At 42.9% G+C, this 23938-nt stretch overlaps 2 protein-coding genes across 6 annotated transcripts in view; both read left to right on the forward strand.

The window, feature by feature from the left end:
- ECPAS (Ecm29 proteasome adaptor and scaffold) overlaps nucleotides 1–10940 on the forward strand; it is a 123498-nt gene extending 112558 nt beyond the window's left edge. For all 5 annotated transcript variants that reach the window (XM_066256533.1, XM_066256531.1, XM_066256532.1 and 2 more), the window contains 4 exons: nucleotides 538–643; nucleotides 1270–1358; nucleotides 6439–6510; nucleotides 7872–10940. In XM_066256533.1, the coding sequence (XP_066112630.1) occupies nucleotides 538–643; nucleotides 1270–1358; nucleotides 6439–6510; nucleotides 7872–8011 (407 nt within the window). In that variant the 3' untranslated portion in view covers nucleotides 8012–10940. The remainder of the gene's footprint in view (nucleotides 1–537; nucleotides 644–1269; nucleotides 1359–6438; nucleotides 6511–7871) is intronic.
- An 11037-nt stretch (nucleotides 10941–21977) lies between these two features.
- OR2K2 (olfactory receptor family 2 subfamily K member 2) lies at nucleotides 21978–22966 on the forward strand. Its single transcript, XM_066254672.1, has one exon. The coding sequence runs from the start codon at nucleotides 22016–22018 to the stop codon at nucleotides 22964–22966; it is 951 nt and encodes a 316-aa protein (XP_066110769.1). The 5' UTR covers nucleotides 21978–22015.
- The last annotated feature ends 972 nt before the right edge of the window (nucleotides 22967–23938 follow it).

Consider the following 23938-nt stretch of genomic DNA (forward strand, 5'->3'; position numbering starts at 1 on the left):
AAAAAGTAACTATTTTGTTGAGCTTCATACTCCTGTTTCTTTAGTTAGTGTACTTGACTATTAATTATGATTATAATTACAAGTGCATTTGGCATAGGGGGTTTGGGATAGAGCACTGTGGCCTGTTGGGAAGCCTGCGTGGTGCAGAGGGGCTCCCAGCCTGCCGGCTCCACTTTCTCTGGCTGTCATTCAAGGTGTTTTACAGGGAAGGGGGAGCGGGGTTAAGGTCTGTGTCAGTTCCTTGGAGAAGGATACTGCTTTGAAAACGAGCATTTCTGAACAGTTATATAGGACCTCCATGGGGGAAGTTCTAATCGGGGAAATTTGTTTGGGAATTAGACACAAAAGTCACCCTGAGAGTGTGTGTTTTGTTTTTAATTTCATGGCTTTAACTAAAGGTATTTATTGCTTTATTTTCTCTTCCCTCTCTCTCCTCTCTCTGTCTCCCTCTTTCCCTGTCCTTCTGTCTGTCCCTCACTCTGTTTTTTGCTCCTTCACACTCCCTGTCCTGCTCTGTCATTCTCTCTTTTTTCCCAGGTTGTTATTGTCAGGAACTATGCAAACTGATGTGTGAACGGCTAAAACTCAGCACATGGAAAGTGCAGCTGGGAGTCTTACAGTCAATGAATGCCTTTTTTCAGGGGTAATTTGCTTCATAGTTCATTTATTTTGCCTTTTCCCCCCTTAGCATTTTATATATAATCAATGAAATTCTTTAAGATTTTATTTTATTTTTTTTTATTTTTTATTTTTTTCATTTTTCTGAAGCTGGAAACAGGGAGAGATAGACAGACTCCCGCATGCGCCCGATCGGGATCCACCCGGCACGCCCACCAGGGGTGACGCTCTGCCCACCAGGGGGCGATGCTCTGCCCATCCTGGGCGTCGCCATGTTGTGACCAGAGCCACTCTGGCGCCTGGGGCAGAGGCCACAGAGCCATCCCCAGCGCCCAGGCCATCTTTGCTCCAATGGAGCCTCGGCTGCGGGAGGGGAAGAGAGAGACAGAGAGGGAAAGCGCAGCGGAGGGGTGGAGAAGCAAATGGGCGCTTCTCCTGTGTGCCCTGGCCGGGAATCAAACCCGGGTCCTCCGCACGCTAGGCTGACGCTCTACTGCTGAGCCAACCGGCCAGGGCCTTCTTTAAAATTTTAAAACTAAATGCTAGAGTGACATCATAAAGTGATATATGTAGATAGAAATTGTTTGCATCAGAAGGTTTGGGAATATTTTTTAAAACTGGCATTTGTATCTTGCTTTCTGATTTTTATAGATTAATGCTTTTGGAAGAAGAACATGCAGATCCTGAGGCTTTGGCTGAAATTCTCCTTGAAACTTGTAAATCAATCACATATTCTTTAGGTGAGTGTGGTAAACTGACATTGATAAGGAGTCCTAATTTTAAAGGTCAAGTAGCTAAGCTTCAAATATTTCCTACCTTATGCTAGGAACTAAGTTTATGGAACTACTGAACCTATCCTATTTAATATACTCAGTATATACACACAAACTGGGATATATTAATTTGAAACTATAATTTAGGATTTTAACACCTAGATTAGAAAAACCTTTGATAGTTTTAAAAATCTTTTATTTAGAGATAATTTTAAACATACAGAAAAATTGGCATAATAGTACATATATCCTACATATGAGTGAAATCATATGGTTCTCGACTTCTTCTATATGCCTTATTTTGCTAAGCATGATAATCAGGATCTGTTTATGTTGTTGGAAATGGCAGAATTTTATCTTTTCTTATGGCTGAGCAGTGTTCAGTTGTGTGTGCACCACATCTTCTTTATCCAGTCCTCTGTCGAAGGACACTGGTTGTCTCCATGTCTTGGCCCGTGAATGATGCTGCAGTGAAATAGGGATGCATATATCTGCAAATAAGTGTTCTAAAATGTTTCAGGTAGCTATCTGGAAGAGGGATTGCTGGGTCATATGGTAATGCTGTTCCTAGTTTTTTAAGGAACCTCCATAGTGACCGCACCAGGTTACATCCCCAGCAGCAGTGAATGAGGGTTCCATTCTCTCCGCAGCCTCTCCAGCATTTGTTATTACCTGTCTTGTTGGTAGCACCATTCTAACAGGTGTGACATGGTATATCACTGTAATTTTGATTTGTATTTCTCTAATAGCTGGTGAAGTTCAACATGTTTTCATATATCTGTTGGCTATTTGTATGTCTTCTTGGGAGAAGTGTCTGTTTATATTCTCTGCCCATTTTTAAATTAGGTTATTTGTTTTGTTGTTGAATTGTATGAATATAAAACTGAAAGCAACAAATGAACAAACAAGACAAACAAAAACTCACAGACAGACAATAGGATGGTGGTACCAGAGGGAAAAGAGCTGGGGAGAGATAGTCAAGGGTAAAGGGGGCCAAATATATGGTGACTGAAGGAGATCTGACTCTGGGTAATAAATATAATGCAATAAACAGATGATGTATTATAGAATTGTATACTCGAATAACCTATATAATTTTATTAGCCAGTGCTATTCCAAAAAATTTAATTTAAAAAGCAAAAACAAACAAAAACAAAACAAAAACCCGAGTCTGATGACTTGCCAGGCTGAGCTCTTAGACATGGACAACACTGTCCCGTAAGGGTTAGGGTGCCATGGAAGGGGTGACTTTGCCATCAGCCCATGCCTTAGTTTCCCTCCTGTCCCATGCTGAGGGGCCCAGTCAAAGCATTAAAAATAAATAGTACATATAATACGTACATACCCTTTAGCCAAAGTCACCCGTTATTTTGCCCCATTTACTTGTCATTTGCACTCCCTACACGTCCTGTCCCTGAACCATTTGAGAGGTTATCACTTCCGTCATGCCCCTCGCTCCCAATACCTCAGGGTGCCTGCTCTCAGAGCAGCACGCAGTTTCCGACTTTAGGCACTACAACAGCCATGGAACTTGTAAATCAGATTTTACCATTCTAGGTTTTCAGTTTAATATGTTTTTATAGAATTTCCCTGTCCCTTCCATTAAGGAATTCAATCCAAGGATCATTTAGTGACTTTAGTTGTCATATCTTTTTACTCTCTAATCTGGAATGCTTTCTTAGCTTTTCTGTTTTATGTGACCTTGACAATTTTGAAGAACAGTCTCCTCTCTCCCACACTCTTTTAACTAAAGTGTTTCTCATTTAGTGTCTGCTGTGTCCTCATGCTTAGCTCCAGGTCTGGAGTTCCTAGTTGGACTCCTCCCTCTGTAAGTGTCATGCCTCTCCTCAAGGGGCACACAGTCATCCCTCCTCATTGGCAGTGTTAATTCTGATTTCCTGGTCTAAGTTCTTGTATGGCCAGTAGCCACGGCCACCATCACAGCCGCCTGGCCCATGTAGGTTCGCATTAGATTCGGACAGACGGTAATGAAACAATGGAGCCAAGAACTGGTGGGCCATTACCTTTAATCCTAGCTTGGACCCAGCGGGCAAGTAAAAACACGCAGTGGGCTCCAAACCCACTCATACAGTGCTCACAAAGCTACTGACTTATCCGAGTTTCTTAGAATCAAAGGTTTGTATGTCACCAGCCTGATTCACCTCTGTTCCCCATCTCCTTCTCTCTGCACAAACTCCCTTCTCCTTCAGCATTCTGCCATCTTGGCTGCTTCTCCTCTCCTCCACGTGGCCTTTCTCTGCTCTCCTACAGCATGGGCTCCTCCTAGAATATAATCACTCTTCCCTAGAACAGTGTGATCTCTTTTAAAATCTTTTGGCGCGAAAGCCCGCCCCCAACACACATTAATATAATCACACCCATCCCAAGCAAAAAGGGCAACTAATATTATCACCTGGGCTATGGGCTTCCACGTGGGCAGCGCCATCTTTAACAAAGTGAGCATAATATATTTTATCTGCCCAACAGTTCTGCTCGGTTTTCCCTACTGTATAGTTACTGTTTCCCCTTGTCTAATGAGCAGCCTGCGGGAACATGCTTTATGTCCATTCAAATAACCTGTTCTTCAGAACTGCATCTAATAACGCACTCTGGAAGAAGAGCCTTTAAGACCACGCCGATATGCTGCCCCTCTTCAGAATGTCTTCAGACCTAGCCATCGTTGATGGTTTTTCCCCCAAACCAATTTTTACTAGATGATTTTCTAACTCAGGATTTCCTCCACATTTCCCATTTGATAGTTGGATCCTGTTGTAAGCAAGATCCCTGCCTCTCTATCTCTTTATTATCTGTTGTGAAGTACTGTACCTCACTTCCATAGGTTTACATAGAGACACCAAGTCCAGATGAATTTTTGAGGAGTTTTATTAAAAGGAGGAGATTTATTAATATGCTGACTGCATATGACTAACACAGGGCATATCTGACCCAAATTATGCAGCCCCAAATGTATCTCAGAGGCTGGTTATATACCCTTTGACCACATACAGGTTGAGGGGGGGCATGACAGCATGACAATCATTAACAAGCTTATAACATTTGTCTAGAGGATCTATAAAAAACATTAAAACATTAGGCCTGGCCGTTGGCTCAGTGATAGAGCGTCAGCCTGGCATGCAGGAGTCCCGGGTTCGATTCCTGGCCAGGGCACACAGGAGAAGCGCCCATTTGCTTCTCCACCCCTCCCCCTCTCCTTCCTCTCTGTCTCTCTCTTCCCCTCCCGCAGCCAAGGCTCCTTTGGAGCAAAGTTGGCCCTGGGCGCTGAGGATGGCTCTATGGCTTCTGCCTCAGGCGCTAGAATGGCTCTGGTTGCAACAGAGCAACGCCCTAGATGGGCAGAGCATCGCCCCTGGTGGGCATGCCTGGTGGATCCTGGTCGGGCGCATGTGGGAGTCTGTCTGACTGCCTCCCTGTTTCCAACTTCAGAAAAATACAAAACAACAACAACAAAAAACATTACCTTTCAAGGTAACACAATAGTGATGTCATTTTATATATCAAAGACATTCACAAATCTTTTAGTGTATCTCCCTTCCCTTTGTCTAGAGGTGTATGTTACTCTCAGGATTCCAGGAAAAGTTAAAATTAGTGTAGCGTGGGTATGTAAATTTTGTCTCTTATTGAAAAGGAAAGGAAGTTCCTCAGACAACCTTTATTCTATAGTTAAAACTAAATGACCCATTGTCCTTGTAAGTCAGGAAGCTTCTACATTCTTCTTCCTCCCTCCCCAAGGAAAGGATGGGACAGAAAGCCTGACCTTTATTCCATATATATCAATATTAATTTTGAAACTTTTTGGTACCTTACCACATATCAATACTGACTTATGGATTCCATTTTCTCCAATTGGTTTATAATTAATTATTTTTCTGACTACGGTAATTTGTTGCTCAAATTGTCCTGGATTTGGTCAGTGGAAGCTCCTTCAAGCTGACTCCTGTGATGGGTTGACAGGTTACTGTCATTCTTTTTTATTTTATTTTTTGTATTTTTCTGAAGCTGGAAACGGGGAGAGACAGTCAGACTCCCGCATGTGCCCGACCGGGATCCACCTGGCATGCCCATCAGGGGCGATGCTCTGCCCACCAGGGGGCGATGCTCTGCCCCTCCGGGGTGTCGCTCTGCTGCGACCAGAGCCACTCCAGCGCCTGGGGCAGAGGCCAAGGAGCCATCCCCAGTGCCTGGGCCATCTTTGCTCCACTGGAGCCTCAGCTGCGGGAGGGGAAGAGAGAGACAGAGAGGAAGGAGGGGGGGCGGAGGGGGGGCGGTGGAAAAGCAAATGGGCGCTTCTCCTATGTGCCCTGGCTGGGAATCGAACCCCGGTCCCCCACACGCCAGGCCGACGCTCTACCGCTGAGCCAACCGGCCAGGGCTGTTACTCTCATTCTTATAAGCACTTCTGTACTTTGTACATAACTGGATGTAATAAGCTCATCTTGCACTTTCCTTGCTGCGGTTTGGTTGTGTGTTAATTTTTTCGATAGATCATTTCACCGTGAACTCGATGCTGTATCTAGAGTAGATACCAAGGAAGCATATTTCTAGTTGTAATTCTTGGAGGTACTGTGCTTTTGGTTAAAGAACTGGCAGTTAAGAAACTAGCCTTTACAGGGGCACTGGCAGGTATCCCTGATTTAGCCATAAGCCTGGGTTGTATAATGTTCTTTGTTGTAATGAGGAGGTCGTGCAAACCTAGAGACTTTTCTTAGATATTACGAGAAGATGACTATGTGTTTGAGGTAGTGTCTTTTGAATTCCCACTTCTAAAATGGGTCCTTTAAACATTGCCGTTTGTTTTGGTGATTAATATATTCGGCTGATGTTTTTCTTTTAAAGTAAGAATTGTGGATACCTAGCACATTTCAAGTATTTAATGATAGATAAACAAGCAAAGGGAAGCTTATTTAAGAAAAGGCATGTCTTTCCCTGAATTTATAATTTCTGAACCTCTTTCAGTAACAGTAACTTAATGTTGGAGCTTTTGTTTATAAGGCATATAAAAATCTGCATTATATGATTTTCTTCTTAGAAAATAAGACCTACTCATCTGTGAGAACAGAAGCTTTGTCTGTGATAGAATTACTGCTTAAAAAACTTGAAGGTGAGTTCTTGATAGTTCTGACTGGAGGGCCAGAAAGCCAGGATATGTTATAGCATATGTTTTAGAATTTGTTATTTCTGTTCCTTTTAAAAAGCACACGCACTAAAATACAAATTAACATATATGCACATCCAAGTAGGCTAGACTAAAAGTTTAGTAGCTAAAACTTTTAAATTTTTTAAGCATTTACATTTTATTTTATGTACTTTTTATGTATTATGAAGCTGTCGTTATCTTAGAATGATGGCTTTTGCTTCCAGCGTGAACCCTGGTTTAAGGCTTGCTGGGTAGGCGAGCACGTGGTCCGCAGCGGTGAGGGAAAGCTCACTGCCACACGTGCATCGACAGGACGGCACTGAGAAGCGCAGTGGCCAGAGCAGCGGCACTCACCTGCCTGAGCCGTCTAATTTGATAGCAGTTCTCTTAATCCTATTTTTTAACCTGGTTTTCTTTTTTTAAACTTCTTACTAAGATTTCTTCTAATGGCCTGTTGTATTATGATAAAAGAAAATGTTTTCTTCAGTGGTATATCTGTTACTGATATATAAAGGAGGACTCTTTTCTTTTTTTTTTTTTTATTATTTTTAGCCCCGTGGATTAAGACTGGGGAAGAAGGAGCAGTTTTCTCCAGATACTGTATATTTGCAGTTTCTACTTCTCCATTTTTGCTTAGCAGTGAAAGCGTCTCTCTCCGGGCTCCACAGAGCAGGCTTGTTAGACTCAGTAACACAGACACCTTGTGACCCCTTTTCCCTGTTGACATGGAAGAGCTAGCACCTAGCTGTGTCATCGAATTCCCACTGTTTGCCAAATATGTATGAATTCTAGACAAAAAATAAAATGAAAACGATGCCAAACAGTGAAATAACTTGCAGGATGTGGTATCACTAGAAAGTGGCAGGCCCTCACAACAAGATTTAGGGTCTTACTGTCTGGGTTTCTCTGATGCTTCCCTTAAGAAAAGAGTAATAAAATGTCGTCTGTTGAAACTGACTTTGCAGCTATGAAATTTTTTCAAGACTTTTTTTTACTGAACGTAAAAAGAGGCTTTCTGTGGTGTTGAAGTGGCCTTTTTGTCATGGTGTGCCCTCCCGTGATAGTTCCTTCTTCCCGCTGGCTTCGGTGTCCCTGTGTCCCTGGCTTCCCTTGTCCCACAGATGCTGGGGCAGAGCACGAGACGCCCTGATATGCTCGCGGGTTATGTCAGCGGTCATCCGGGAGACAGCTGCTGCACCTGTGATCATTATATGCATTTATTTTGGGGGTCTGAAATATGGAGAAAAAAACAGGAAGGCCTTTTGGTTTTTTTGGCTTGCTTGTTCTGTGAGGAATCTTTTTTTCTGCTTTCTCTTTCCATTCAGAATCGAAACAGTGGGAAAGTTTGACGTCTGAATGCAGAGTGCTCCTGATTGAGTCTTTAGCAACGATGGAGACAGACAGCAGGCCTGAGCTGCAGGAGAAGGCGTCCTTACTGAAGAAAACACTTGAGAATCTGGAATAAGTCAGGAGGAAAGGAAACAAACAAGTGCCATGTTCGTTGGGGTTGAAATGGTGGTCTTTGAAAAACCAAGTGGGGAAAGTAAAGATTAATCTGTAGCATGCATCATTCCTTGGCTGAAATAAAAAAAAATGCCTTAAATTTTGTTCCTTATTAGCTTTATTTTACTTGATGCTTTTAAAGGATCTAGGCTGAGTGAGCTTAGTGGAACATGGATATTTGAGAGGTGGTTGTAGGTGAAACTGATGGAAATAGTATTAGAAGATTAAAGCTGTTGTTAAAGTAATAGACAAAGTTGTAGAACAAGCTGAATGAAAATCTTAGGACTGCATCCAAATTAAAGTTATTTCAGGAAGGGACTCTGTAAATCACCCAGTTTAACCCCTCTGCTTTACACCTGAAGAAATAGGCTATGCAATGACATAGCTTCCTCTCTGAGGCCTGTGCTGCCAAGGCTGGAAACCAGGTGTTTGATGACCTGCCCGGGAAATACTCTTTTGCAACTAGCTGCCAATTAGTGCTAACCCTGGCTGCCCAAGATCCTCCCAAGGTGAAGTGCGTGCAGCAGTCCCTGAACCGGAACTGAACTGACATCGATATAGTCTTGAAATTCAGAACATTGTCTTGTCATTTGTTTAGATGATTTTTAGAAAGTAATTGTTTATCATCTTTCTTTACAGGTCGAGAGGGAGAATTTGGCCTCTGTATGATAATTCAGATTGTCTTCCTTTACAGGCAGATGCGGGTAGATTAGGGCAGATGGCTCCTTCTGTCTGTGGTTGCGTATTTTGCAAAACCCAAACCAACAATGAAATTATGACTTTTGATTTATAATCTCAAAACTGTAAAGACAACTGAAAATTTTATACCTACTTTTATGCTAACAGTATAACTTTAGGATGGAAAGAAAAGCATTTTAATTCACCATTTGGGAATAACTTGATACCACTTAAAATAAATACTTATAGTTGGGGATTCTTCCTTTCCTGATATTGCTCATACCCCTACCTAAGGGTGTAGGGTAAGGGGAAAACAAGTCTAACATAAGTGTTTAAGGTAAACTGAGAACACTAGCTCCCTTTGATTTCCAAGCACAAATTTAGTTTACACTCATTATTGACCCCTTACTGACATTAAGACTGGGGTTAAAACTTCAGGTTTATTATTTTAGGTGGTCTCTATTGAGAAATGTATTTTAAACTTTTTTGACTGTGACTCATAGTAAAAATAGCTTTTCACATTTGACCAGAATAGTGTGTGTGTGTGTGTGTGTGTGTGTGTGTGTGTGTGAGAGAGAGAGAGAGAGAGAGAATATAGAATCTTTAAAATGTTTTATGAAAGAATAAAGGCTCTTATCATGTGTGATATACTTTGATCCCTCCCACACTCCTACTGTTTTAAATGCTCACTGAATTCATTTCCTGACTCATAAAATGGGTTGCTACTCACAGTTTGAAACACTGCCATAGGTAGGTAGTACCTACACTTGGCTGTATATGCTGTGTTCTGCTGTTGCTTCTGATTGGGTAAGGGATTCACAAATGAAAATTTTAAGTGTTCATTGCCAAAGCATCCTCTTAGCTGATATTAATATAATTTTGAGTTGTAAGGAATGTATCATGGAATTCCACTTGTGATTGGCTTTTACTTGAGGAAAAAATCAACTTTGGATGTTTTTCAGAAAGTCTTATGGCCTCACGGTGTTCTGATCAGTACCTCCCCTCCACTAAGTGCCCTCTGACTTTCATTTTCAGTACCTGGGATGCTCTTCGTAGGCAGGAAGGCGGGGTAGGCCAGGTAGTGTTGGAAACTAGCGTGAAGGGCGAGAATTGTGCTCTTGGTCCATATGAAATGTTAAAGCCTCATAAAATTTTATGTTTTTTAAAACTTTTTGTTACTTCATATTGGGAATTTCCCATGGTGCTGAGAAAGGTGCTAAGATACTTGAACCTTAGTGCTTAGTGCTAGTGAATTAATTTCTTTTAGCTTTCTAAGCACATTTCTAATTTATACACATAATGCCTTCACCTTGACCAGCCAAGTCATTTGCACAGTGAGTAATGCTAAATCATGGTCTCTCAATGCAGCTTAGGTGTGCATGTGGGCACATATTTATTTAAAAGGGTTAAAAACAGTTTGTAATTATGGAATGTTGGTACTGGTGAACAAGTGGAAGAAGGACCCATGCATGTTTATGTTTTCTGCCTTTTTCCAAAGCTACCTGGAACAGGTTTTTATGATTCTTTTCCCATAGAAATATCCTGTGCTCCTTGTCGTACCAGTACCTGCTTGATTGAGTCTAATTACTGAGTTCCTTATTCCTGGAATAAGTACCAGATATATCTCCACAAAGTTATTGATATGTGGAGAGGAGGTACCTGAAGTTTGGCAGTTGGTCAAAACAATGAAAGTATAACACTGTCTTTTTGGTGATAAAGAGCGGTGGCTCCTTGAACGTTTGTGTCCAGTTTATAATTGCCAGTGATTCTGCCTGTGATACAGTTTATCTGCACAATAAGACTGACTGCCACCATATCCCCATTGTTTTCCCCTTCCATCTTTTACTTGTGTATTTACTATCAAGAAAAAGAAAAGAAAAAAGATGTGACCGTGTTGATTTGTGCTCTCGTAGCAATTGCACTGTGTGAACACTGTCTGCCCATTGAGGGGTGTTTCTACCGGCTGCTGCCACAATATTTTCATGCTGCTTGTTAAGTACAGGGAGTTATTTTGACATTGGCACTCATTGTAATGTACAAACTGTTGTTAATGGATGTATATGTAACAGATTTTTGTATTTTATATGCAAAGTCTTCATGGAATCCTCTGCAATATGTACTCAGCTGACTAAGCATGTGATAGTCTTACTGGAAAGGAATATCCTACCCATGGCCGAGAAGAGATGAAGTGAGAAATAAAAGCTGCATGACCAGTTCTTCTGACGTAGTGCGTTAATTTTTACTGGCTCTCTAGGAAACTAGTTTAGCTTCTGAGGCATTGACTATACTTTAAAAACCAAAGGAGGCCCAGCCGCCTGCCATATTCTCAGTTGCCTGTGCCTATTCACCATTCATTCCAATGTGTGCGTGGCATCTTTCCTGAGTTACTTGGGGAGAAGCCTCCATGGTCTCTCTGTGTTGGTGCTCACCTAATTCATCGTGAGATATGTAAGATCTGAGGGCTTGCTAAGTGTCCTTTTGATATGTAACTTCCAATATTAGAATGCAAATTCCCTAATAAAATAACTTTGAATCCCTAGAGAATATTTAGTCACAAAATGTATCCTGTCTTTTAATTAGTTTTACAGAGCCTTTAATTCTTAAAGGATCAGCCCATTCCTCTGACCGCCAGCTCAAACCAGCTCCTGCCTAAAGAAAAAATAGATCTCTGATCCAAAAATTCTTGCCAAGCTCATCCTACGCATTCTTCCACAAACACTCTTAAATAGTCTGAATTCCTGAACCAGGCTTCAGTGGGATAAAAGACACTGGTTATTGTTTTAAGGTACTAAGTTTTGGTTACTTTGTTACACAGCAACAGGAAGCTGCTATTCCTTGTAGTAACTACATTTTCATACCATATTGGAAAATCAAGTAGCACTAGCTACCAAGGGTGACTTAAACATGCTCTATCACTTCTTTTTCACTCTCAAGTATATATCCAAGAGTAATGTGCACTTACATGTACCAAAAGACATATACATGCAGATTTATAACATTAGTTGAAATACCCCCAAAGTGGAGACAAGTCAAATGTTTAATAAAGTAACAGTGGATAAAGTATGTTATAAACTAGACAATTATACAGCAATACAAAATGGACAAGCTGCAGTCCCACACATCGACATGGATATTGCAAGCATACTTTGGAGGGAAGGAATCCAAAGACACTATAATTCATATTTAATGGTACAAAATCAGATAATGTTCTATGTGTACTTGAGAATGAATACATACATATGTGTTGTTGGGTGGGGTGTTCTATATATGGTGTTAAGTCTAGTTGATTTGTGGTATTGTTTCAGCCTTCTATGTCTTAGTTGATACACTGTCTAGTTCTGCCAATTACTGAAAGTATTAAGGTCTTCTATTGTTGCTGAATTGTCTTTCTTTCTCTAATTCTGTCAGTTTCTATTACAAATATTTTGGGGTTCTGATTTTTAGGTCATATATATTTATAGTTGCTATGTCTTCTTGATGGGTTGACTCTCCTATCATTAAATTTGGGCCATACTTTCCTGTTTCTCTGCATGTCTCATAATTTTTTGTTGAAAACTAGACATTTAATATGTGGCAACTCTGGAAATCATAGTCCCCTCCCATTCCAGAGTTTATTGTAACTGTTTTCTTTTTTAGTGACTTTCTGAACTAATTCTGTAAAGTCTCAGTTCTTTATTGTATGTGGCCACTAAAGCCTCTGAGCAGTTAGCTTAGTGGTCAGCTAGTGACTTGGCAGGTTTCCTTACATGCCTTGTACCCATAGTTCTGCATTTTGGTAGCTACTCTTGTTCCTCCATTACCCAAAGCTCCATTACCCAAGATTGGTGTGTTTATATATGTTTTTTGTTTTGTTTTGTTTTTAAACAGGGACACAGAGTCAGATAGAAGGATAGATAGGGACAGACAGACAGGAACAGAGAGAGATAAGAAGCATCAATCATCAGTTTTTCGTTGTGACACCGTAGTTGTTCATTGATTGCTTTCTCATATGTGCCATGACCGCAGGCCTTCAGCAGACTAAGTAACCCCCCGCTCGAGCCAGTGACCTTGGATCCATTCTAGTGAGCTTTTTGCTCAAGCCAGATGAGCCCACGCTCAAGCTAGCAACCCTGGGGTCTCAAACCTGGGTCCTTCTGCATCCCAGTCAGACACTCTATCCACTGCGCCACCGCCTGGTCAGGCTGTTTATATAGTTTTAATTGAGCTTTGGGGGATTAGTAACGGGAGTAGAGAATAGCTAAGACCAGCCGACTACTGAAAATTCAGTGTGAGATGGAACTATTTTTGTAGATCCTTATCCTTTTCTGCTACTAGCTATTTCTCATTGGCTAGTTTCTCTGTATTCCTCTTAGTCCTCAAGATTTCTGGGGTTTCTCTTCTCTCCTAATACCCTCTTCACTCTCTTCTCTCCCAGTGTTCCAAAAATCCTTTTGAAGAAACTAAGATTGAACTTCAAAATCCTCTAACTTTGCCCTGGCCAGTTGGCTCAGCGGTAGAGCGTTGGCCTGGCGTGTGGGGGACCCGGGTTCGATTCCCGGCCAGGGCACATAGGAGAAGCGCCCATTTGCTTCTCCACCCCCACACCCCTCCTTCCTTTCTGTCTCTCTCTTCCCCTCCCGCAGCAAAAGGCTCCATTGGCCCGGGCGCTGGGGATGGCTCCTTGGCCTCTGCCCCAGGTGCTAGAGTGGCTCTGGTCGCGGCATAGCGACGCCCCGGAGGGGCAGAGCATCGCCCCCTGGTGGGCAGAGTGTCACCCCTGGTGGGTGTGCCAGGTGGATCCCGGTCGGGCGCATGCGGGAGTCTGTCTGACTGTCTCTCCCCGTTTCCAGCTTCAGAAAAATACAAAAAAAAAAAAAAAAAAAAAATCCTCTAACTTCATTAGGAAATGGAATAATGTAGTTATTTTTTATATATTTTTTCCATTTGAATAAGCCCAGACCTTGCTTTCACAATAAAACAGACCCCCTTGAGTGTTTTTCTAAATAAAAGCCACATAACTAGGAGATGAGATAATTATGCCTCTCTTCTGAAAGGTAGAGTTGCTGAAGTTATGTTATTTTGTTTGGTTTTGTGAAAAATGACTCTAAGAGCCTCTTTCATCTCTAACATCTTTTATGGAAACATCTCTTCAGTTTTGAAGGTTTCATTTTAATCTAGTAGTACTGTGTTTTACAAGAATTAATTTTTTATTGATCAAAATAATACATGTTTAGAGGTGCTCTCTAGATTTGACATCAGGATTTATTTAGTTTATTGATTATGACATTGCTTATTAAAATTTTATTGTTCCCTTCATTTTCTGCATTGTTCTTTTAGTCATTTTAATATCTCAAAATTTTAATATAATGGTATCTTTTTCTGGTCACTATCTTTCAACTAGCTGTAAGAAAATTATTGATTTTTATTTATCTTTTATGAGGCAACTTTATGAAACTATTGCTGGGGAATAGTTTTAATTTATTCTCTTTGGATATAAAACCATATAGTTTGCAAGGGATAATTTTATTTCCTTTGATACCAATGCCTATTATTTCTATTTAATATCTTACTGTCAATCTTCTAGCAAAATTCCTGTTGCCTAGTGATGGAAGAGATTTATTGTGAGTGCTGACCTTTAGGAAAATAAAGTTTCAAGATTAATATTAAAACTGCAAAGTCATTAACTATGATGTCCCCTGTCTTACAATGAAGCTCACTGTGTATAGCAGGTTTAACTGTTTCAAGCTCATGCCTGAGCCATTTTAGCCCCTTATCCTCCAAATATTCTATAACTTAATTAGCTCTGTTGTTAATTCTTATATTATTCAATCTAGTTGCTAGGTCTCTTCTTTTCCTAAGGAGGAATAAAATCTGCTTATTCATGTGGTACGACCAAATTCTGATGGACCTCTCTCTGGAGCTCCCGTGCTTCCCTGAAGTGAACTGTCGTAAGAACGGGGGAAAGATGCAAACTGCAGACCTTGCAAAAGGAACGTGGTAATAAATATACCTGCTCTCCACACATGACTAGAATGAACTGTGTGTGGGGGGCGGGGCGGAAAGGGAGGGAGTAACAGGATCTAGTTTATTCTACCTTGAGAGGGTGGTCCTGGGAGGGGGGGATGTCACCTTGTGCCAGGCCAAGGCAGCGAAGCAACACCTGGAACGCAGGCTGTGAGGCCTGGCTGAGGCCCAAGGCAGCAGAGTGGGGGGGGGGGGGGCAGGGAGGATGCCCCTGCTGCCTAGGGTGGAACGCACCAGGCTGGGACCCAGCTATGGCTATAGGGCCACCAGGCTGGGACCTGGCTATGGCTATAGGGCCGTGGTTCCAGGTGACTCAGGCACCCCGGGAAATGGGACACAGAACATGAAATACAAGCACAGGACTCATGAGTAAACACGAGGGCAGTGTGCTCAAATTCACAGGCCAGAGGGAGCCCAGCCTCTGCTGGAGGCATGTACAAAACGGTGATGTCATGCAGACGGCAAGGGCCACATGGCACTAAGAGACATGAGGATGGCCACAGGGGACAGGCCCAGGTCGCTGAGTGTGAGGGACAGGGGAAGGGGGACCTTTAGCACTAGTGCGCCGCTGAGAGGAGGCGGTGGGGGCTGTCTGGAGTTGCCTGTCTGTCTTCCACACTTCGCCGAGCAGCTCCACCGCCACCGTCACCGCAGACGGGGATGGGACGGCCCGTCCAGGGGCACGGCCCCGGCTGGGACACAGCCCTCATGCCTCGGGCTGCCGGCCGCCCACGTGGTCAGCACCCTCGCACGCCTGGCCCTGCATCCGGTCCCACCCCGCCGCAGGTGTGTTCTTGCAGGTGTGTTCCCGCAGGTGTGTTCCCGCAGGTGTGTTCCTGCAGGTGTGTTCCCGCAGGTGCGCCCGGAGAGCTCCCAGCGCCGGCGGCCCGGGGCTGCCGGGAGGTCGGGCCCGCAGCCGGGTCCCCGCACACTCGCCCCACCCGCCGAACCTCTGGACCTCGAGTTGGAGGCGGTCTGGTCGTAGGTGGATCTCACCTTGGGGTTGCCACGGGGCGCCCGGCCAGGCCCCGGGCCCCGCCAGCGCCCAGGCCCGGCAGCCGCGGGCCGCCGCACGTTGCTGCGGAGCAGGAGGCCGAGGCCTCGGGACACGCCCGACGCCCAGGTCCCGGGCCGAGCGCTGGCCCGGCTGCGGCTGCGGCTGCGGCTGCGTCTTCCCGCGCTCGGCCCGGCCGGAAAGCGAGGCAGCTGGCGGAGCCGCCGGCCGGGACGCCTACGGGGACCCGGACCGGGTCCTGGGACTCCCGCCCCGCCTCCCGGCTGCCCGGCCGGGTCCCCGTGCCGCCTGTGTCCGGTCCCTTGTCCTGGTGAGCCCCCTTGTGCCCACCCGGGACCAGGGCTGCTGCCACCCCACCCGGTGAACTTGCGAAACACGTATTTTTAATGAACTATATAATACCTGAGGGTAAGTTGGAGACATTTTGCCCCATGAACACTCAATACTTCAGTATTTAAGAACAAGGACATTCTCTTGCATAACCACAGTGCAATTACGAAGCTCAGAAAAATTTTTTTCTTTTTTTTTTTTTTACTTTTTATTTATTCATTTTAGAGAGGAGAGGGAGAGACAGAGAGGAGAGACAGAGAGAGAGAAGGGGGGAGGAGCAGGAAGCATCAACTCCCATATGTGCCTTGACCAGGCAAGCCCAGGGTTTTGAACAGGCAACCTCAGCGTTTCCAGGTCGACGCTTTATCCACTGCGCCACCACAGGTCAGGCAAAGCTCAGAAAATTTAACTGATACCGTCTGATTGTCAAATCCACACAGGCCATATTTGGGTTTTGTCTGTTTTCTTACTAATATCCCATATTCGATTTTTGTCTTTTGTCCTAATAACATACTCTAGAGCTAATTTTTTCCTGGTCTAGTAATACTCAGTGCTGAGGCATACACGGCATGTTCTTTTTTCTTTTCCTTTTTGTATTTTTCTGAAGCTGGAAACAGGGAGGCAGTCAGACAGACTCCCGCATGCGCCCTACCGGGATCCACCCGGCAGGCCCACCAGGGGGCGATACTCGCTGCAACCGGAGCCATTCTAGCGCCTGAGGCAGAGGCCACAGAGCCATCCTCAGCGCCCAGGCCATCTATGCTCCAATGGAGCCTTGGCTGCGGGAGGGGAAGAGAGAGACAGAGAGGAAGGAGAGGGGGAAAGGTGGAGAAGCAAATGGGAGCCTCTCCTGTGTGCCCTGGCCGGGAATCGAACCTGGGACTCCTGCATGCCAGACCGACGCTCTACCGCTGAGCCAACCGTCCAGGGCCATGGCATGTTCTTTTAATCTCTCAGAACATTTCCTTAGCCCTTTTGTTCATTTGTTTCCTGGTTTTGACTTTTTTTTTTTTTTTTAATAGAAGCTAGTTATTTTGCACAATATTCGTCAGTTGAATTTTGTCTGGTTTTCCCTCATGATTAGTCTCAGGTTAGGGGTTTTTGATAGGAATACCACAGAAGTGATATTGTGTCCTCAGTGCAGGATATCAGAAAGCACATGGAGTCCATTTGTGCCATTACTGTTGGTGATGTTAAGGTGGTTATCCTCCAAGGGCTCCCTGCTTAAAGCTACTATAAGTACTGTTGCTTTGGAAGTAATAAGTAGTTTGTGGGGGGATACTTTGCACCGTGTAAATATCCTCTTTCTCATTCAGCTTTTACCTATGACAACAATGGTACTTACATTTACCTACTGTAACATTTTATCTATGAGAATCTATTACTACAACACTTTTTTTTTTTAATTATTTTATTTTATTTTTTTATTTTTTTATTTTTCTGAAGCTGGAAATGGGGAGAGACAGTCTGACAGACTCCCGCATGCGCCCGACCGGGATCCACCCGGCACACCCACCAGGGGCGACGCTCTGTCCACCAGGGGGCGATGCTCTGCCCCTTCGGGGCTTCGCTCTGTTGCAACCAGAGCCACTCTAGCGCCTGGGGCAGTGGCCAAGGAGCTATTCCCAGCGCCCAGGCCATCTTTGCTCCAATGGAGCCTTGGCTGCGGGAGGGGAAGAGAGAGACAGAGAGGAAGGAGGGGGGGGGGGGTTGGAGAAGCAAATGGGCGCCTCTCCTATGTGCCCTGGCTGGGAATCGAACCCGGGTCCCCTGCACGCCAGGCCGACGCTCTACCGCTGAGCCAACCAGCCAGGGCCAAAAAAAAAATTATCTAGAAAATTAACTTTGTGACATTGATCAATAAGAGTACATAGCTTTCAGGTAAACATTTCTATAGCGTTTGAACTGTTGATTATGTTATGTACCCATCACCCAAAGTCAAGTCATTTTTCATCACTGTATGCAATAACCTTTGACCTTGATTGATGATTTTCTAACTACGTCATTCTTCTATATTTATTTTTTGATATCCTACTATAAGGAAGAGCCTTTCCTTTCTTCCTAAGAACTTATACATTCTTATTTTTGTTCTATGGATTAAAATCCATTTTTACCATTATTGATTTTGATGCTCAAAATAATCAGTCCCAGATATGGCCAGTGAGAGCTCCATTAAGGGGGCATCTATGGCCTTTTGAAACATCTTGTGATTCTTTTTATACTTCCTTACACTGAAGTCTGGTGAGGTACTTCAAGTTAATCTTGTCCTTTTCCCACTCTAGCCATTTCTCAAAAGATGTGTTCTTTTTTTTTTTTTTTTTGCATTTTCTTTTGCATTTTTCTGAAGCTGGAAACAGGGAGAGACAGTCAGATAGACTCCCGCATGTGCCCGACCGGGATCCACCCGGCACGCCCACCATGGGGCGACACTCTGCCCACCAGGGGGCGATGCTCTGCCCATCCTGGGCGTCGCCATGTTGCGACCAGAGCCACTCTAGCGCCTGAGGCAGAGGCCACAGAGCCATCCCCAGCGCCCGGGCCATTTTTGCTCCAATGGAGCCTTGGCTGCGGGAGGGGAAGAGAGAGACAGAGAGGAAGGTGCGGCGGAGGGGTGGAGAAGCAAATGAGCGCTTCTCCTGTGTGCCCTGGCCAGGAATCAAACCCGGGTCCTCCGCACGCTAGGCCGACGCTCTACCGCTGAGCCAACTGGCCAGGGCAAAAGATGTGTTCTTTTTTTTAGTTGGTAATTGTATTTGGAAACCAATATCTGGGTTCTAGGTGTGTCTGTTGGTACTGAGGGATGGTTCATTGCTTTACGGCCCTTTCAATATGTGTATATTGAATAAAATTTCTAATCACTTGTTGGGATAAGTGGTTTAAAGAGTAAATTTCTACCCTTAGTCTCAGAGAACTAGGGAGTAGTTTCACAAATGAAAAAAATATATATCTTAGAATTCTAGGGATCTTTTCTTGATATACTGTTGAGTATTCTATACTGTAAGGGGAAAAAAATCTTGGTATAGATGGAGAGGGAGGAATAGAAAACTTTGTTTTTGTGAGTTCTTTGAAATTATTTTTGGGGAACTGTGTTTTACTCTCTGTCTCAACTTTTAGAAGTTTGATATAATTGGATCTTTGGGACATTTTCCCTGAAGGATCTAAAGTTTTCAACCTCTGTAGTATATAGCAGCTGAACTTTTAAATTGTTCAGGGACAATAGTTATTCCCCATAACAGATTATTTAAATTTGCATAGTGTTCCAGTTACTATCCTTTGGCACTTTTAGTTATAGAGGTAACAGTTAATACTTTTGAAAGAAATGAATTGCCCTGTTGATTTTCACATAATGCATTTAACATTTTAAACACGGATACCTGCATTCTTTCTTGCACTTAGCTAACTTTATGAAATACATCGTAAAACAACATTTGGAATTGATGACAGGTAATTCAGGTGGGAGGACCAGTTTTTCTTGGCTACTATTTTTTTTTTAAAGTTTTTATTTTTTTATTTTTTTATTCATTTTAGAGAGGAGAGGGAGAGAGAGAGAGAGAGAGAGAGGAGAGACAGAGAGAGAGAAGGGGGGGAGGAGCTGGAAGCATCAACTCCCATATGTGCCTTGACCAGGCAAGCCCAGGGTTTTGAACCAGCGACCTCAGCATTTCCAGGTCGACGCTTTATCCACTGCGCCACCACAGGTCAGGCTTGGCTACTATTTTTAAACAGTAGAAATTCGGGGAGGGGGGAGGGGGAGGAGGGGATAGAGGGGATAAATGGTGATGGAGAAAGACTTGACTTGGGTGATGGCAAACACACAACACAGTGTATACTGCAGACACCCCAAACTGTGGCCCGTGGGCTGCATGCGGCCCCCGAGGCCATTTATCCGGCCCCCACCACACTTCCGGAAGGGGCACCTCTTTCATTGGTGGTCAGTGAGAGGAGCACTGTATGTGGCGGCCCTCCAACGGTCTGAGGCACAGTGAACTGGCCCCCTGTGTAAAAAGTTTGGGGACCCCTGGTGTATAGAGATGTGTTATAGAATTGAGCCTGAAACCTGTATAATTCTGTTAACCAGTGCCACCCCAATAAATTCGATTAAAAAAAGAAAAAAAAATCAAGTCCCAGGCAACTGGGCTAATTTTTTATTCTAAAAAAATTATGTTTTCTTTGCTAGTCTTAAGAGTAGCTCACACACAAAAGTTTGTTTCTTTAAAATAATCTCGTAAAATAATGTAAGATTTTTGTAGAGAATTCGTTAAATATAAAATTTGGCAGAGAAATTCCTAAGAAATAATCTAACAAACAAAACTAACTACTGTGATGTAGGAAAAATGGAGCTTTTAGGAAGAAAAGCAAAAACTGCATGCTGTACTACAGAGGGACGTAATACTGACAGCATTTCCTGGAATACTAAAGGAGGTATTCTGTGTTACTGATAATATTTGGACCTACAGTGTCAGCTGCTTAGGGACTGATGACTAAAACAAAAAAAGGCAAGGACTTACTAATGGGCTAGATCTGAGATACAGTAGAAGAGAAGTCAAAGATAATAATGTAATGTAAGTCAAAAGAATAATGTGATATAATGAGAACTATTTGAAAAATGACATGCCCCTATTATAGGGGCATGAAAAAAGACATTGCCCACAATATTATTTCTACCATCACCATCTATGCTACTTTTAAAATATGGAGAACTGGGAAACATAATAACATTGATTGAAATTGAGAAACTGGGTAAGAACATCAGTGATGAGAAAGTGAAAGTGGAAATATTAAGATAAAACATATAATAAGAGGAATCTGTTTATGAGAGAAAGCAAAAATAGGATGGCAGTTTGCGTATGTAGTGTGACAAGAAAGGGAATTTCTAAGAACAAGTGAGTATAATTGAAAATAGAAAGGAAAGAACTAGTGGGGAAGGAAAGAGATTGAAAGTGACAAAGAGGCATGTCAGGACAGAAGCAAGGGAAGCTTTAGTCAAGTTTCTTGTTAATAATGTGAAATGTAAAAAAAACCCCTCAAAACCTTAAGGGTCTTGATAACTAGATGTTCTAACATCGTCTTTTCAAAGAAATTTAAGATAAATTAAACAGCAAGTTTAATTTTTCTATTTCCTGGGGCTTCATGAATTTTAATGTATAATAAGGGTATTGCCTGGTATAATTTTTAGACCTATTTACATACTCACAAAGGGATGGATCTCAGTAATGAATTAAACTGTACAGTGGCTGTATCAGTATTTACACGAGGTGGGTGATTTTTTTTTTTTGAGGTGGGTGATTTTGTGTGACTTGTAAAATAGTTCTTAAATATAATCAGAGCAGGGAGCTACAGCACTTCAAACAGTGTCACCATTTTTGAAATAAGCATATAGACCTCCAAGCTGTGAGCTGGGAAGGACAGTTCATTTAGACCCCAAACGTCATAGGTGTTAATTTAAAATTCATGTATTTGTTTCTCTCAACATTCCTCCTCTTCTTCCTGTGAAGATCATTACTGGTTTTCACTATACAAATGTGCTTTCTTTTCCTCACTTATCTGGCTTAATTTTCTAATTTGTGCTCAATACTTTATTCAATGTTCTTTCATATTTTTGTCCTTCAGTACTTTCAACTCTTTACTGAAAACCTACTGTGTGTCAAGCATAATAGTATGAGCTGAGATTAAATATGTTTATTTTGGTTTTCAAAGTCATTCTCTTCTAAATTTTGTTGTGGAAGAATCAACTTTTGATGTTGATCATACTGTGCTTTTTAGAACAAGAGATACACAATCCTGTGATTGTTATGTGTGGTAAAATTGTGTTTGTAATAGTGAAAATAAGTTTGAAAGTGCTTTCCTAACTAAACAAACATTACCCTTTATCCATCTCTCTGTGTTCGCAGATGACATGAAGAGAACGTCCCTAGAGTATCCACAGGTGAAAGAGAGGGAATGCGGGGAGAAAACCTCACCAGTTGGAGCTTTTTCTTCCTGGAGGGTTTTTCTAGATACCCAAAGTTAGAGATTGCCCTCTTCGTCTTCAGCCTTGTAATCTATCTGATAACCCTCTTGGGAAACAGCACTCTAATTTTAGTCACTGTCCTAGATTCACGCCTTCAAACCCCCATGTACTTTTTCCTACGAAATCTCTCCTTCATGGATATTTGTTACACATCTGCTTCTAGTCCCACTTTGCTGGTGAACTTGCTGTCAGCCCGGAAAACCATTCTCTCTTCTGGGTGTGCTGTACAGATGTATCTGTCCCTTGCCATGGGCTCCACGGAGTGCGTGCTCCTGGCTGTGATGGCGTATGACCGTTATGTGGCCATTTGCAATCCGCTGAGATACCCGATCGTCATGAACAGGCAGGTCTGTGTGCACATGGCCATCGTCTCCTGGGTGACAGGCTGTCTGACCGCCCTGCTGGAAACCAGTTTTGCCCTGCAGATCCCCCTCTGTGGGAATCTCATCAATCACTTCACGTGCGAAATTCTGGCAGTGCTGAAGTTAGCCTGCGCAAGCTCACTGCTCATGGACATGATCATGCTGGTGGTCAGTGTGCTCCTCCTGCCCATTCCCATGCTCTTAATTTGCATCTCTTATGTCTTCATCCTGTCTGCTACCCTGCGGATCAGCTCAGCAGAGGGAAGGAACAAGGCTTTCTCTACCTGTGGTGCCCACCTGACTGTGGTGATCTTGTATTACGGGGCTGCGCTGTCCATGTACCTAAAGCCTTCTTCATTAGACTCACAAGAAATAGATAAAATCATCTCTCTGCTTTATGGTGTGCTTGCCCCTATGTTGAACCCTGTCATTTACAGTTTAAGAAACAAGGAAGTCAAAGATGCTATGAAAATACTGTTGGGCAAGATATCATTGAAGCAAACACATGAAAGGCTCTGACCGGGTGCCTGCGGGTTTACCTGGCAGAACTCACCAGGGAAATTCTGCACACTATACTCACCCTTAGAACGCTGACTTGAATCTTCGCTCTGTAATTTTATAGCTGTGAGACATGTGCACACAAGGTGATTGACTGTGGGCAATAGTAGATCTCAGTTTGCATGTAGTAATTTATTCTGTATCTGTGTTTCTTGGTTGTGAGAAGTTTGGGGCTATAGAACCATTTGTTCCAGAAGGAAAATGGGATAAATTTAGAGTCAGTGGATGTTAGTACCACAAGAAACTGGGACATCTTCTCTGCCTTCAACCCTTTCTCAGATGAAGTGGAAGCATAAAGAAACAAAGAAATAATAGATTGTATAAGTGAGAAAACAGAATCAAAGAAAAATGAAAAGACTTGCTCAGAATCACACAGAAGACCGAACTGAAATGGCAACCCTCATCCTCTCGTCTTCTGGTCATGTGGCTCTGCCATGCCGTGCCATGCCGTGGTGGCTCCCAGTTACCCTTCCTCGTTCAGAACTCCTTGTGAAAATGCCTTGGCTTCCTGAGCAAGGCGTCTGATGCTTGCTTGATTTAGTCACCTGCTAACTTTGTTTCCAGGCACTTAGATACTTGAGCAAATTGTATCTGTTTCTCTGCCAGGGTCCCACCCATACACTAATTAAGTATTGTGTGTGTGTGTGTGTATTTCTTTGTTGGATGTTTGACTTCACAAGGGCAAGGCTTCCTATAATTTTGTACCTTTTATGTTTATAGAAGTGATTCCGTAAGCTAATAAATTTGTGAGCTTTAAACAAATCACTTTATTTGAGAAGTTAAGTACCATTGGTGAACATTATGAAGAAGAAACAGAATGAGCAATGAGGTATATGGCTTTATAAATAATCTAACAATTACAGAGCAATTTACATGAATTGTTTTAAATCTTTTTCATGTGTAAATATATTGCTTGTTTAAAATATAGAGTTG

This window comes from Saccopteryx bilineata, chromosome 2 (assembly GCF_036850765.1).
Source record: "Saccopteryx bilineata isolate mSacBil1 chromosome 2, mSacBil1_pri_phased_curated, whole genome shotgun sequence".
Classification (NCBI taxonomy): Eukaryota; Metazoa; Chordata; class Mammalia; order Chiroptera; family Emballonuridae; genus Saccopteryx; species Saccopteryx bilineata.